This window comes from Echinops telfairi, unplaced genomic scaffold, assembly GCF_000313985.2.
Source record: "Echinops telfairi isolate 266 unplaced genomic scaffold, ASM31398v2 ScPeMD7_7458;HRSCAF=8496, whole genome shotgun sequence".
NCBI lineage: Eukaryota > Metazoa > Chordata > Mammalia > Afrosoricida > Tenrecidae > Echinops > Echinops telfairi.
The window spans coordinates 16,096,409-16,110,934 of NW_022111358.1; the positions used below are offsets into that span (position 1 = coordinate 16,096,409).

Sequence of the window (14,526 nt, forward strand, 5' to 3'; positions counted from 1 at the left end):
CCCCATGATAGAAAATCAGTTATAAGAATGTAATGTTCATTTATAACACATTCTTTCCTTCTCCTGCACTCATCAATTTGAAGGGAATAAAAGAAAAAAAATCACAAAAATGTCAATGAATTCTTTCTTATGAACACTGCATAAAGGCCTCTTAAAATAATAATAAAGCCAGGAATATCATTAAAATAGCATATAAAACAAAAAACAAACGATAGCTTATTCTTAGATGAGGAAAACTACTACACACACACAGAAGAGACTCAACGAAAGGCCCATCCCCGAATAAGCTACAAGAACACTGAACAGCTTGCCAGGAGCAATAGCCGGGGCCCTGGCTCACTGTCTCCTCCTCACCAGAGATGTGTGAATTTGACTTAGAAAATGTTCACTGGATTTGAACATAAAATATGAAACTGTTATATATACACACATTTGTTTGATGGGCACTTATAAGAGCAGTACTTTCTTGACTTCAAACATTATCATTAAAAATACTCTGCAGCATCCTTCTCTCCTCTGGGTGCCAGCAACGCCACACCCAGAGGCTCTGAGCTGGGGTGGGAGGGAGGGACACCGCACAAGCCTGTGCACAGGCACCCATCTGATAGCGTGCTTCTGACGGCACTCTAACTCAGGTTACATTCACTGGATTTTCTGCACAGCAGTAAGATGAGCGTCGACAGCACTTTTAAGATTTACTCTGTCTTTCTATTAAAGGGAAGCAAATCATGCAATTGACTTTGAAAGCTCTTCTTCCAAGGGACACCAGTGAAGACATGCTGTTTGGAAGCTTAGTCCCAGTGGTATACTAGGCGGGGGCTTTGGTGGCACATTGGTCAAGTGCTCCGCAGCTCACAGAGCGGCTGGGATGTTGAAGCCACCAGCTGCTCCATGGGAGAAAGAGGCGACCCTGTTTCCACGAATATTAAAGCCTTAGGAACTGATGAAGGCAGTTCTACTCTGCCCCATAGATCGCCATGAGTGGGGATTGACCTGGTAGCCGTGGGGTTGGTTTCTTGGTGCGTTAGATAACAGCACAGACACTTTTAAAAAGGAAGGGAATGAAAACACCAAGGGAGCTACGGAATCAGTAGACGTTCTGAGTTATAAGTATCTGTGCAGATACCATGTAAAATGAGAGAACTAGAAGACATGCAGAGGTGATTAGAAGTTAGCAGACTGTTGTCTAGTCCGGATCAGCCTTGGGGAAACATATCCATCACTTTCATTCCTTTCTACCCTGGGAATAAGCTAGCATTATGCTAAGGGCATGCAGAGTCTCAGAGCTGAAAAGGTGTGGGTGCGGGGATGCCGTGTCCTCGCTACATGCCTCCGGCAGATAAGAATACTTTGAGCCGCAGTTTCCCATCTGTCCAGTGTGAAAAATATAAGTACAGCACTTCTCTCAGAGCGTCTTAGGAGGATTCAATGAGTTAATACCGAATCGTGCACAGCACAGAGTCCGCGGCTATTAAATTTTAATCCCTCAATTTTATGAGCAGAGAGTCTAAAGCCTAGGAAGGCAAACTAGCTGCCTCAAATCTCACAACTTCTTGTCCTGGGTCACAGCTCCGTCACTTGTCCTACAGTGTGATGTAAATTTGCCCTCATTTTGAAAGGGTTGAACCAGTAACAAATTCTTCAAGGCCTTTTGCTTGCTGCCAGGGCAGCTTCTGAATGATTGGGAAAGATTTGAGCCTTTTCTTGTGCTAAAGGCAGGCTGAGTGAGACGTGCATGCACCCGCTCTGACTTACAGATTCCACTGAACGACTCGCTTAGGAAAGGATCTCATCCATAACCCAGGGACAGCCTATATCATTTCAGCCTTCATGCTCAACCTTCTGTTAAAGAAACCGGCATAAATGTAACGCGATACCAGGGAATGAGGAAAAGGAAACACATTTGCTGCTTTGGGAAATTGGGGTGAAGGGAAAGATTATTCGCTCTTTTGTGATAAAAGTATTACATTATGCTGATAAAACTTTCTAACAGAGGGGACTGAACATGAAATGAGGATCTCAGCTGCTTCCGTGGAGACCCCCAGAGATCGACTGTTTAATAAGCTTTCGTGCCTGCTCCCAGAATTTTCTATGCATATAAAATACTTAATGTTTTGCATGAGTTAGATCCTGCTGTCTATAATGTTTTATAACTAGCTTTTTTGGGGGGCGGGGGGGGCAGCATATTTCCACAAGTTGCTAACTCATAGATCTACTCCTTAGTTTAAAAGCTGTATAAAATACGATTATGTGGATCTACTCTACGCAGTCAGCCTTTTTGATGGCTATTTGGTTGTTTGTGGCTTTGGGTTGTTGGAAAGAGGCTGAAATGAACCCCCTTGCATTTGTATCTTTTTTTTTTTTAGAGTTATTAAAAAAAAACATTTTGTTGTATTATAAGAGGGTGAGTCAAAAGGCATTGCTATAAATCATAGAACCCTTCATTAAACAGGAGTATCAAAATGTGAAGCCATTCTTTCTTGAGGCCGTCTCCATCTGGGTCTAGAGCAGGGGTTCTCCACCTTCCTCACGCATGACCCTGTCACACAGCTCCTCGTGTGGTGGGGACCCCACCATAACATTATGTTCATTGCTACTTCATCACCGTCATTTTGCTACTGTGATGAATCGGACGACCCCTGTGGAAGGGTCGTTCGATCCCCAAAGGGGTCGCGACCCACAGGTGGAGAACCGCTGGTCTGTACACTTCCGTAAGTGGCATTCCCCCTCTCTCCTCCTCCCCAGAGAATCTTTCCACTTCGGAGTCACACCGCAGCAAAGCAGCAGTTTTGTCATCCTTAAGGGACTCAGATCCCGCTCCTTTTCAATGTTCTTTGTGCTCGGGGAATGAAAAGAGGTCCGAAGGGGCAAGATCAAGGATGTAGGGTGGATTCGGTGAGATTTCCCAATGAAGTTCTCGTAGGACAGCCTTTGCTATCCAGGAACAATCGGCAGGACTATTGCTGTGCTGGCCCCAAATTCCTCCGTTTCCCTAGAGTTTCTCTCCCCTAGCAGGTTCCAGTTTTCTTAAAACTTCATCATAAGCCCCATGACCATGACAGCCCTGTGTCCTGCAGGGAAACTTGTCCAGATCACCCTTTGAAGTCGAAGAGGACACCAGCCGTCCCCACAGAGCTGACCTTGAATTTAACTGGCCCAGCGACCCCTTCAGAAGATACTGTTGTCATGGGATCTTTTATTGGGACTCGTGTGTTCCCGAGAGAACTTATCCGCAGCTAGAGTCATGTCGAACGGGGCTTGTTCTGGATAAACCTGTACCTGTACCTGGCCTGGAACCCCAGTAGCAATCCTTCTTGACCCGCCTTCGTGTTTTTCTAAGAACCTGGAGGAGAAATGCCTATCTGAAAGCAGAATTGCAGAATCTGAACCAATGTGTGTTATAGATTTCACAGAGAGTGACGCCATCCTGTCATCCTGGGAACCTAGGGGCAATCTACACAAACTTTTTAATATTCCGACTGGCGTGGGGCTCCATCAGGCATTTTTGTTGGTAACAGTCTGATTGGTAAAACACTCTGCGGAGTTGTTTGGGTTTGATGCTTTCTGCGTCTAGTGTCTTTATAGAACCTTGGCTCATAGGAGTTTACGGTTTTCTCTCCAGTAACCGCAAGGGGCTAACCAAATGACCGTGAATCATTCGTATAGTCATGGGATTGCATTGGTCTTAACTGTTGCGATACTCCCCGATACACGTTTGGATATCTTTATTGGAAACTAACAGAAGTTGAATGTTCACGCTTCTTAAAAACTACACCTTTTTTATTTAATAGCGGTGAAATCTTTCCAGAAGGTTGGGTGGGAAATGCCCAATGATTTTTCACATCTATGCTCTGCCTACAAAGGAAAGCTGACTGAAGGATAGCATACGAAAAAATAAAGTCTTTTAAAGTATTTACCTTGGAGGTGCGTGGGGGAGGTGGCTTCTTCCGGCTCAGGCGAGTGGCGGCTGCAGACACTGAAGGACACTCACTGGCCGTGGGATTTGTGGCTTTGGCAAGATTGGAATCGTGGCAGGTCCAGAAACGGGTGCTCATTTCCAGCTCACTGATAGCAAAAAACATTTCCACTCTTGAATTCTCACAGATGCCACATACAGGGGGATTGCTTCACTTGCCCTGTCCTTCAAGTGCAGGTCTAAAACACTCCGGCTGTGGAAGCATCCTACACGGATTCTCAGCTACTAAGTCCGCATGCCTGGAGAAGAGACGGTCAACTCATCATGTGACTCTCTGTGTGTTAGACAGGGTTCTCTAGAGAAACCAAACCAGAATGCTAAGAATTTTATATATATTTATACAGATAGATAGATATATAACATAAGAAATAAACAGTTAATTAAATTATAAGGCAGTACAAATGGCTCAGTGCAACTCACTCCCATGAGACACTGGCAGTCCTTCAAGTCTTGAGGGTTGCTGGGTAGTCCTCTGTAGAGCAATTCAGGCTATCCGGGCACAGGCAGAAAACAGCAAGGCAGGTCACCAACAGTCAGCCAGATGACAGGGTCCAACAGTCCCCAGCTCAAGAGATGTAAATTCCAATGGTGTGGCAAAGCAGGTCTTGAAGGAACCTCAAATTACAGTGACACAGTCCACAGGTTAGGTGTCCCACAGGTAGTGTAGCTTGCAAATTGAGGCACAGAACAAGCAAGGCAGCCGCACACTGGTCCGATGATCAAAGAGCAAGAGACAAGAAAGGCGAGGCTCACCGGCCATTTAGCTCTCCACCCTTCAATTAATCCCACATGTGTTTATTAGCCAGGTTGGCACAATAAACTACCTACCTCACTCAGTTTTACAATAAATTATGATCCTGAAAAAAAAAACACACATTTTGACCTTGGAAAAAGCTTAATGACCAATTTACCTACATGCTTTAAAAAGGACATAAATCTAACAAGAAATACCAAGCTCTTTATGGATTAAAAAGCATTTAAACAAAAGTTATTTTTAAAAAGGCCTAAATAGATATTACTCAACACTGTAGATTCCATGAGCACACATGATTTTTTTTAATATAAACATTTTATTGGGAGCTCTTATAATAATCCACCCATCAATTGTATCAAGCAGATCTGTGCATATGTTGTCATCATCATTTTCAAACCATTTTCTTTTTACTTGAGCCCTTGGTATCAGCTCCTCTTTTCTCTCCCTCCCCCACCCCCTCCATCCTGGTGAAACCTTGATAATTCAGAAATTATTATTTTCATATCTTACACCGTCTGCTGTCTCCCATCGCCTATCTTCCTGTTGTTCATCCCCCTCGCGGTGGTGGGTGGGGTTATATGTCGATCTCTGTGATCGGTTCCCCTTTCTCTCCCTCCCCTCCCCTTACCCTGTGGTATGGATACTCCCATTATTGTTCCTGAGGGGTTTATTTAGAGCACATGCTTTTAAAATTGCTGTATCCCTCAGTTCCCAGAACAATGTGTACATAAAGGCTTCCCAAGTAACATATACTAAATGATTGAGTGTACATAGATAGGAAGATTTAAGATCATATACATATTACTTGTCACCAAATTTATGTGCAAATTGAATGTGATATTACAATTTCAACAGGATTTCTCATGGAGTAAGACAAATGTTCCAAAATTCATAAAATAAGAGAATAAATATGTTACTGGAGATTCTTTTGGAAAAGAATGAGGCAGAAATAAAAATATATTAGAAAGCTATGCTCATTTCAATAGTGAGGTCTGTATACAGGAACGGACAAACTGTCCAGTAGATGAGTTGAATAATCTAGACCCGCACATGCACACGTTTCTGAGAAGTGATGAAAATAATGTCTCAATTCAGTGACAGGATAGTAGATTATTCAACTAAAGACCTGGGACAGATATTACCCACTTGGGGAAAAATGCAGTCAGATTCCTACCTGACACTATGTCTTAGTTATCTCGTACTGCTGTAAGGGAGATATCCACAGGTGGGTGGTTTTAAAGAACAGACATTTATTTTCTCACCAAATCCAGGCCCGTGGCTCAGAAGAGGCTTTCCCCCTATCTCCGTGGGCTCTGGGGGAGGTCCTGATCGCCTCCCTATTCCTTGGTGATCATGTATCACTAATGACTCTTCCCATTTCCTGGTGTAGGCCACTCTTTCATATTTAAAATAAGATGGCCTTAAAACATACCCCACACTAAGACTGTCTCATTAGCATAATGAAACACGCCCCCAATAGGAGTGTAACTACAGGTATCCAACGTCTATTCCAACGTATAGAGCACCTATATTGGGTTTCCAAGGTAACTTCTTCTTTCACCTGTGGAGCAGCTGGCCTTTCGGTGAGCAGTCCGATGCCTTACCCCCAGAGCCACCAGGCTCCTTCCACCAAGGAATATTGTGTAATGTTTGAAAGCACCCTCTAAGAAAATCAAAGTGGTATACCATGTGCACTGGACTGTGAACCTAGAGATTGGCTGTTTGAACTCACCCAGCAGGGCCATTGAGATGGCAGCCCAGAAACCTTCCCCTGTCACACATAGGTCCTCAGAGAACTGATGGACAGCCCCGCGCTAACCCCTTACACAGGACGCAAGTAGATCTCCAAGTATGCTATTGCCCGAAAGAAGCATATTGGCCAACAATATGTATTGTGTGGTGGCATTTATGAGAGAAAGGGGGTGGGTAGGAAGAGAACCACATATTTCATATATATATATATATATGGATAGATGGATGTAAAACAAAACATTTGAAAGGGTGGACACAAGGGATATGAGGAATGCTACCCTTATGTGTAAGGAGTGAAGGCAGGGTACTGGAATTGCGGATGCTGGTATAACCTTATCTATTCACTGCCCCAGAATCGGTTCCGATGCATAGCGACCTGCTATAACATTTCTGAGGCTGTAAATCTGTACAAGAGCAGATAGCTACATCTTTCTTCCACAGAGCAGTTGGTGGGTTTGAACTGCCGACCTTGTGGTGAGCAGTTGGGAGCTTTAATTTAATCTGTGATATTTTAATTCTAAACAGAATATATCCAGTTATTGCCTGTAAAATTCAAAATTCATTAAAAAAATCTGGGGAGAGAAGACAAGGTTAAGGATCTGGGTACAGTTGGTTGGCATGTCTGGGGAGTCAGGACCCTTCCCCCTCCTCAATTTCAAGAGCCTGCAGCGCTGCCTCTTTCTCTCCCACACACAGGAAACCTGGCTCTAACGGAATTTTGCCCCAAAGAACATTAAGAAGGAACAAGTTGTTTGCAATCGGTAGCAGAGAAAACCCGTTATCCCACAGGATTTCCCGCAGTTGGATTTCACCTTGGGGGTAGGGGTGTTTGAGAAAAGTCAATGGGGTCACATCCTTCAAACGGCTATTGACTCTTCGGAGTGCCGTCCAAAGGTGCTTCCAGGATGTGGCGCTGGAGGGTAAGGTGTGGGACAAGCCCTGTGTGGAGTAGCTCATCCCAAAGCCACTCTCTCCTGATTCACAAAGAGTCACTGTCCACGGTCACCCACAGCAAGCCCCTGGCACAGCAAGGCTGGAAGGATGGTCGTCTCTCTCATGGGCCCCTGGGCCACCCTTCCCAGCAGGCGATGGCATCCTGGCCACCTTCCTCAGGTGCGGGGTTTTACTTTGGTCCTTGGTCAAGGTGTAGTCTGGGTGTGGGAGGCAAGGGTGAGCATTAAGAAGGTGGCTGGAGGTGAGAGGTGTGGCTAGGCCAAGGCAAGCCTTGGTTGGCATTTGCCCAGCTGCCTGATCACCCCGGAAGGTAGACGAGCAGAGTCATAAGGTCTGGGATACTTTTCCTGTGTGAGCACAAAAGGCCCTTGGCCAGTCCCCTCCTCTCTTATTTCACAAAGAGCCTCAAGTGGAATCCAGATTCTCTCCGCCACGCTGATCTGCTTCTGCAGAGGCCCTGGGTTTTGTCATCCGCCCCACCACTAACCACAACCAGCTCTGCTCTGGCCCGTTTGCTGAAACCCAAGAGCAGATGGTGGGATGTGAACACAGCTCCCCATCAAAAACAAAGAAGGGAGGTTGGGTCGGCGAGAGGAAGTTCCCTGGTCCCGAGCCTCAGAGTCCTCCTTCCTGTGAAGCCCAACGGTCTCTCGTCAGATTTCCTGCCCTTTAGCCCTGGATGAAACGTGGGGCTGCCCACCAGGGTGGGTCCCTGGGACAGGTTATTGTGGGGACAATCCCCTATTTCTCAGGTCATCATCAGTCCTGACCAGCCACGCACTCCCACCCCCAGCCCCGCCCCCAGAGGTCCTTCCATTCCTCAGTATTCCTTGGCTGCTTTGGTCCCTTTCAAAGACATCCTGGGTGCTCTGTGTACTCAGAATGTGTGAGGACATCACCTGTTTATATGATCGTTCTGGTCTAAGCATACTACAACGGGAAACCCTGGATTAGGGGAGCTATGTTCAGAGCCTGGGAACACCTCTGGGGCCTCCTTTCCTGCCTCTACCCCCGACATCTGTGCCTCTCTTCGCACCCCGACCCCAGTTGTGCTTGTTTCTGTTTGGTGCCCAAGCGGGGTGAGTTTCCATTCAAATCGATCCCGTGTGACCTAGTAGACCTGGGGGAGGAGAATTCAGTCCTTGGGGGCGGGTCTTCCTCTGCCCCACCTCCCCTTCCATCTGGGTAGACATAAAAGCCCAAACTCAGTGGTGAGGTGTGTTAATACCAAGGGAGCTGCAGGTGGGGTCTTGGGGGCTGGGTGATTGCAGCTGGTGGGCGGGGGGCGCGGTGAACCCCTCACTCAAGGAGGCCTGGATCCTGGGCTGGGTGAGGTGGGACCAGGTTGTGGAGAGGGGTGGGGGGAGTCGATGAGGAGGGGATTTGGTTGCTTTCCCCCCTGCATGCACTGTGGACTTAGGCACTGACTGGGCTGCGGGCCTGCTTGCAGAGATGAAGTTCTTCCTGGCCCTGGCGGGGCTCCTGGCCACTCTGACCATACCCCCATCCGCTGAGGGTACCGCTCCAGGTAACGGTGCAGCCAGGAAGGGACAGGTGGTTTGGGGGTGGTTCTGAATCTCAGGGACTCCTCTCCTCAAGGCAGGCCTCCTTGGCTCTGGGCTCTGCATGGGGGGCTTTGGATACCCTGACCGCATGACTTCTGCTCTGGGCAGCTCTCCCGGGGCCGCTGGAGACCTCAATGGTGCTGAGCTGCATGGAGGAGGCCAAGCAGCTTGTGGACAAGGCATACAAGGAGCGGAGGCAGAGGTGGGGGGCCAGCACTGGGCCTGGGCCTTTTGGAGCGGGAGCCACCCTTGGGAGCAGGAGGGTGGGGCTGATGTGTCAGGGGAGGCTGGGCTGGCACAGGATCAGGGGACCCTCTGCCCATCTGTCTGTCAGTTCTTGGGTTTCTGGGTGTGAGAACTTCTCCCAAACTGGCCCTGTCTGTCTTACCGACACTGTTTATACATGGAACCCATATTCTCTCCGCCGGCGACCTCTCTGGATTGTCTGTGTGGTCACCCTGCACCCTCCCTTTCTGGGCAGCATCAAGCAGCGTCTTCGCAGTGGCTCGGCCAGCCCCATGGAACTCCTGTCCTACTTCAAGCAGCCGGTGGCGGCCACCAGGACCGCAGTGAGGGCTGCGGACTACCTGCACGTGGCCCTAGGCCTGCTGGAGCTGAAGCTGCGGCCCCTGTGGCCCAGGCCCTTCAATGTCACTGGTACCGGTGCCCCTCCGCCCCAGCCCTGCTCTACTAGTGACCCTTCCTAATAACTCTGCCATCTCCCACCTATGGACCCCCAACTCCTCCCTCTGGGGAATCCCTGGGGCTTCCTAGGATTTTCTCCAAGTCCTCAGCCCCCCCACCCCCCAGGGTCTTTCAGGTACCCAACCTCCCACAGGGAAGTCTGGCAGGTGAAGGGAGTGAGGGTCAGGTGCGCAGTTCCCACACCTCTCTCCCCGGCCCACAGACATGCTGACCCCCTCGCAGCTGAATCTCCTCACCAAGACCAGCGGCTGCGCCTACCAAGACGTGGGCGTGACCTGCCCGGCGGACGACAAGTACCGCACCATCACCGGGAAGTGCAACAACAGGTGACGCCTGCTGGGGAGGCCTTGGGGTCCAGGGTCCTGTGGGGCACCACCCAGCGCTAAGCGTGGTCACATCCCACCCCCTGCATCCCCTCCTCCTGCAGACGGAGCCCCACGCTGGGGGCCTCCAACCGCGCCTTTGTGCGCTGGCTGCCCGCGGAGTATGAGGACGGCTTCTCCCTGCCCTTCGGCTGGACACCCGGGGTCAACCGCAGCGGCTTCCCAGTGCCCCTGGTGAGCGCTGGCCTCCGGGCCGGAGGGCTCCAGGCGGGTCCTCGAGCCCCGCGGGATCCGTCGGGGGTCGCCTGACGCGCTGTCCCCCGCAGGCTCGCGCGGTGTCCAACGCGATCGTGCGCTTCCCCACGGAGCAGCTGACCCCGGACCAGCAGCGCTCGCTCATGTTCATGCAGTGGGGGCAGCTGATCGACCATGACCTGGACTTCACCCCCGAGCCGGCCGCCCGCGTCTCCTTCATCACCGGCCTCAACTGCGAGACCAGCTGCCTACAGCAGCCGCCCTGCTTCCCGCTCAAGGTGCGGCGTTCTCGGGCAGGTCTCCGGCGTGGGAGGAGGCAGAGCCGGTCGCAGCCACACACTCAAGTCTGCCAGGGATGCCCTGCGAGTCTTCCTCTCCCGCCAGACAAAGTGACATCATCCAGTCTATTCTAACCCGAAATCCTAAGGGACAGGGTAGAACTGCCTCCCTGGGCTTCCGAGAGGAACTCTTTAGGGGATTAGAAAGCCTCCTTTTTCTCCATGGAGCACCTAGTAGTTTCCAACTGCTGACCTGGCCGCTAGCAGCCCATCCTTTTTAAATTTTTTAATTTAATTTTTATTTTTTTAAAACATTTTATTAGGGGCTCATACAACTCCCATCACAATCCATACACACATCAATTGTGTAAAGCGCATTTGTACTACATTCTCAAAACATTTTCCCTCCACTTAAACCCCCGACATTAGGTCCTCATTTTTCCCCTCCCTCCCCGCACCCCCACCCTCACGAGCCCTTGATAGTTTATAAATGGGTATTTTGTCATATCTTGCCCTGTCCGACATCTCCCTTCACCCACCTCTCCGCTGTCCGTCCCCCAGGGAGGAGGTCACATATAGTCCCTTGTGATCGGTTCCCTCTTTCCCACCCACTCTCCATCTACCCTCCCTGTCTCACCACTAACACCACTGGTCCTGTAGGGCTCATCCGCCCTGGATTCCCTGGATTTTCAGTTCCCATCTGTACCAGTATACCTCCTCTGGTCTAGCCAGACCTGCAAGGTCCAATTCTAGTCATGGTAGTGGGAGCGGGGAGGAAGCATTTAGGAACTAGAGGAAAGTTGTATTTTTCATTGTTGTTACATCGCACCCTGACTGGCTCGTCTCCTCCCCGAGATCCCTCTGCAAGGGGATCTCCAGTGCAGCCCATCCTTAACCCACTACACCACTGAGGTTTTGGGACTGTTTCTTCTGGGCCTGGTTTTGAATGGGTTGTGCAAGGTGGATGGGGTGGGTGGGTGGGGCTTTCTACTTCCTTACAGAGTTACCATCTCAGAAACCCACAGAGGCAGTTGAACTCTGCCCTGTGGGGTCACTAAGTGCCAGAATTGACACCATGGCAGTGGGTTTGGGTTGGAGTTAGGTAACAGAGAGCCCTGTTAGGCAGACAGGGCTGACTATGCACTGGGATTTACTCCATGACAGGGACCTGGCTTTGCTGTTGTTAGGTGGGGCAGTAAATGCTGGGGAGGGGCCTCTTCCCAGGGTCCCACTAGCCTCCCCTAGAGGGGTGCCTTTCCCTGCTTCAAGTTTGCGCAGAGCCGTGTCCAGGGGTGTCCGGGGGTGGGTGAGGGTGGCGTGGCTGGTCTGAAGCTGGTGCAGAGAGAAGGGGGGAGGGGGAGAACGAGGAGACTGCAGGGGGAGTCAAGGGAAAGAGGCAGGAAGACGGAGGCAGGGAAAATGAGGAGGAGCCAGAGGGAGACAAACCCTGGGAAGAGAGAGGAGTCAGAGGATGGGGGAGGGAAGGGGAGGGCTCCAAGGGTTTGAGGTCTCCTTTCCCATCTCTGGTTCTGGGCTCCAGTGCTGCTTCCTAGGTGGGGGTCAAGGCCCTCAATAGCATGGGCAAGGGAGAGCGACGACCCCGTCCTGGCCCTCCGTGAGTGCCCTGGCCTCTCTCTGTGCCTCAGATCCCGCCCAATGACCCCCGAATCCAGAACCAAGCCGACTGCATCCCCTTCTTCCGCTCCTGCCCGGCCTGCACCGGGGGCAACATCACCATCCGCAACCAGATCAATGCGCTCACCTCCTTCTTGGATGCCAGCATGGTGTACGGCAGTGAGGACCCCTTGGGCAGGGACCTGCGCAACCTGACCAACCAGCTGGGGCTGCTGAAGGTCAATGACCGCTTCAGCGACAACGGACGGGGCCTGCTGCCCTTCGATAACCTGCACGACGACCCCTGCCTCCTCACCAACCGCTCGGCGGGAATCCCCTGCTTCCTGGCAGGTTAGCTTGCCACCCTCCCCCCTTCCCCCGTGGGTGGGGTGGGCTAGGATCTGGGGTTGCTCAGGGGGGTAGGGGGGGTTCCCCTGGTGGGAAGTGCTCAGGGGGGGTCACAGTCAGCCTGCTGTGAGCGTTTGTGCCTTTCCGTTGAGAGAGACTCAGTCCTCACCAACTTCACCGTATTAATCAGTTGCCTTGGTGACGAGGTGGATGGAGCCAGAAAGGCCAAAAATAAAACTACAATCCCAAGATAGAGACAGAGGCATGGTTGTGGCTCCTTTGTCCATCTGTCCACCCCTTTCTCTGTCATCGTTTTCCTCTTTGGACTCTGGAGGCAAAAGGGACAGGAACCTAGACGTACGGAGAGCAATGGCACACCATCACCCACTAGAGCCACCCAGCCAGTAGGGTAACCCTTAGCCCCTGTAGGTAGTTTAATTGAAATGAAATTAAAATGTCAGTCCCTAAGATGCTCTAAGCACTATTTCCAGCACTCAACTAGACCGCCTCCCGTCAAATCAGTTCCCACTCATAGTGACCCTCGGTCAGAGTAGGACTGACCCATAGGGTTTCCTAGACCGTGAACCTTTATGGAAGCAGACGGCCACATCTTTCTCTGGTGCAGCCACGGGTGGGTTTGAACCGGCTGCTGAGTGCTTTCAACCCTTTCATCTGGCCAGTGGCTCTGGCCCTGAACCATGTCTTGGGCATTGCAGGCATGGGACTGTCTCACCGTGGCAGGGGCTCTGCTGGACAGGCCCACTCTGGAATATCCCCTCCTACCCATATTGATTAGGAGCTCTAGTGGCACAGCGGGTTAAGCATTGGCCTGCTATCTTCAAGGTCAGCAGGTTGGAGTCACCAGAGCGTGGGAGGAAAACTACAAAGATTTACAGCTTCAGGGGCAGTTCTACCATGTCCTATCGGGACACGGTGAGCCACCCTCAACAGCAGTGGGCTTGAGTGTGGGTCTATGTTGAACCTTAGTAGCCCTCTGATATGGTTGGGATGATGGTGGTGGTCGTTCCTGGAATTTTCTAATATTTTCAAATGGGAGCTTCCTGGGAAGGGGGCTGACCTCCTCTGATCTGCCTCCAGCCTGGTGTTGAAATGCTGAACATCCCGGGCCTATATCCTTGTGACCTCTGTATGCTGGTGGGATAGAGAAGCCGGGCTCAGCCTCTCAAGCTGGCTTGGACTAAACTTAGTGTCCATCTAAAGTGGGTCCCTTTCCTGGGGGGGCAACGAACATCCTAGGTCCCCGCTCCCTCCTTCAGAGCAGGCTGTATGAGTAGCATGCAGTTGGGCTGGAGAGGGCAACTCTGGTCAGATGGCCATGGCTCTCTCGAGGCCCTCACCATGGGAAAGCCTGTGTGTGCAGGGATGGAGTCCAGATACAAAGGGCATAAGCCATGATCCTTGTCCCCAAGGATCTCCCAGCCTCAGGTATGGGAAGGTAGCAGAGCCTGTGTCCGATGTGATGCCGATGACACCCAGCATGCCCAACAGTACTGAGCTGGAGCAGAAGAAGTGATTCTGGCAGACTGGAGCCGCAGGGGCCACTTCCAAGAGCGAGTGGTGTGGCCTGGGAATAGAGGGAGGGAGAAGGGGTGGGTTTGTAGGAGAGGCCACTTTAGGCCTTGGCTGGGGAGGGCGTTTCCATGGAGCGAGTCCTTCCTGGGATGGGGGTCTTAGAAACCATGGTGGCTTTTGCTTTCCCAAGGGGACACCCGCTCCAGTGAGATGCCTGAGCTCACCTCCATGCACACCCTCTTCCTGCGGGAGCACAACAGACTGGCCACACAGCTCAAGCGCCTGAGCCCCCACTGGAACGGAGAGCGCCTCTACCAGGAAGCTCGGAAGATCGTGGGCGCCATGGTCCAGGTGGGCAGTCCTGAGCACCAGGCTTGCCACGGAGCAGCACTGAGAGTGGGGAGGGCCCAACAGACCTGGGATCCAAGCCGCCTCTGCGGCATCCCAGCAGGGTGACCTTGGGCTGTTA

The 14,526-nt window shown here is 51.1% G+C and overlaps 1 protein-coding gene across 1 annotated transcript in view; it reads left to right on the forward strand.

The window, feature by feature from the left end:
- The first annotated feature begins 7,570 nt into the window (after window positions 1-7,570).
- MPO (myeloperoxidase) overlaps window positions 7,571-14,526 on the forward strand; it is a 13,519-nt gene continuing 6,563 nt past the window's right edge. The window contains exons 1-9 of the mRNA XM_013005760.3: window positions 7,571-7,595; window positions 8,815-8,964; window positions 9,110-9,203; window positions 9,483-9,658; window positions 9,909-10,032; window positions 10,134-10,263; window positions 10,356-10,562; window positions 12,209-12,527; window positions 14,248-14,408. Of these exons, the coding sequence (XP_012861214.2) occupies window positions 7,571-7,595; window positions 8,815-8,964; window positions 9,110-9,203; window positions 9,483-9,658; window positions 9,909-10,032; window positions 10,134-10,263; window positions 10,356-10,562; window positions 12,209-12,527; window positions 14,248-14,408 (1,386 nt within the window). The remainder of the gene's footprint in view (window positions 7,596-8,814; window positions 8,965-9,109; window positions 9,204-9,482; window positions 9,659-9,908; window positions 10,033-10,133; window positions 10,264-10,355; window positions 10,563-12,208; window positions 12,528-14,247; window positions 14,409-14,526) is intronic.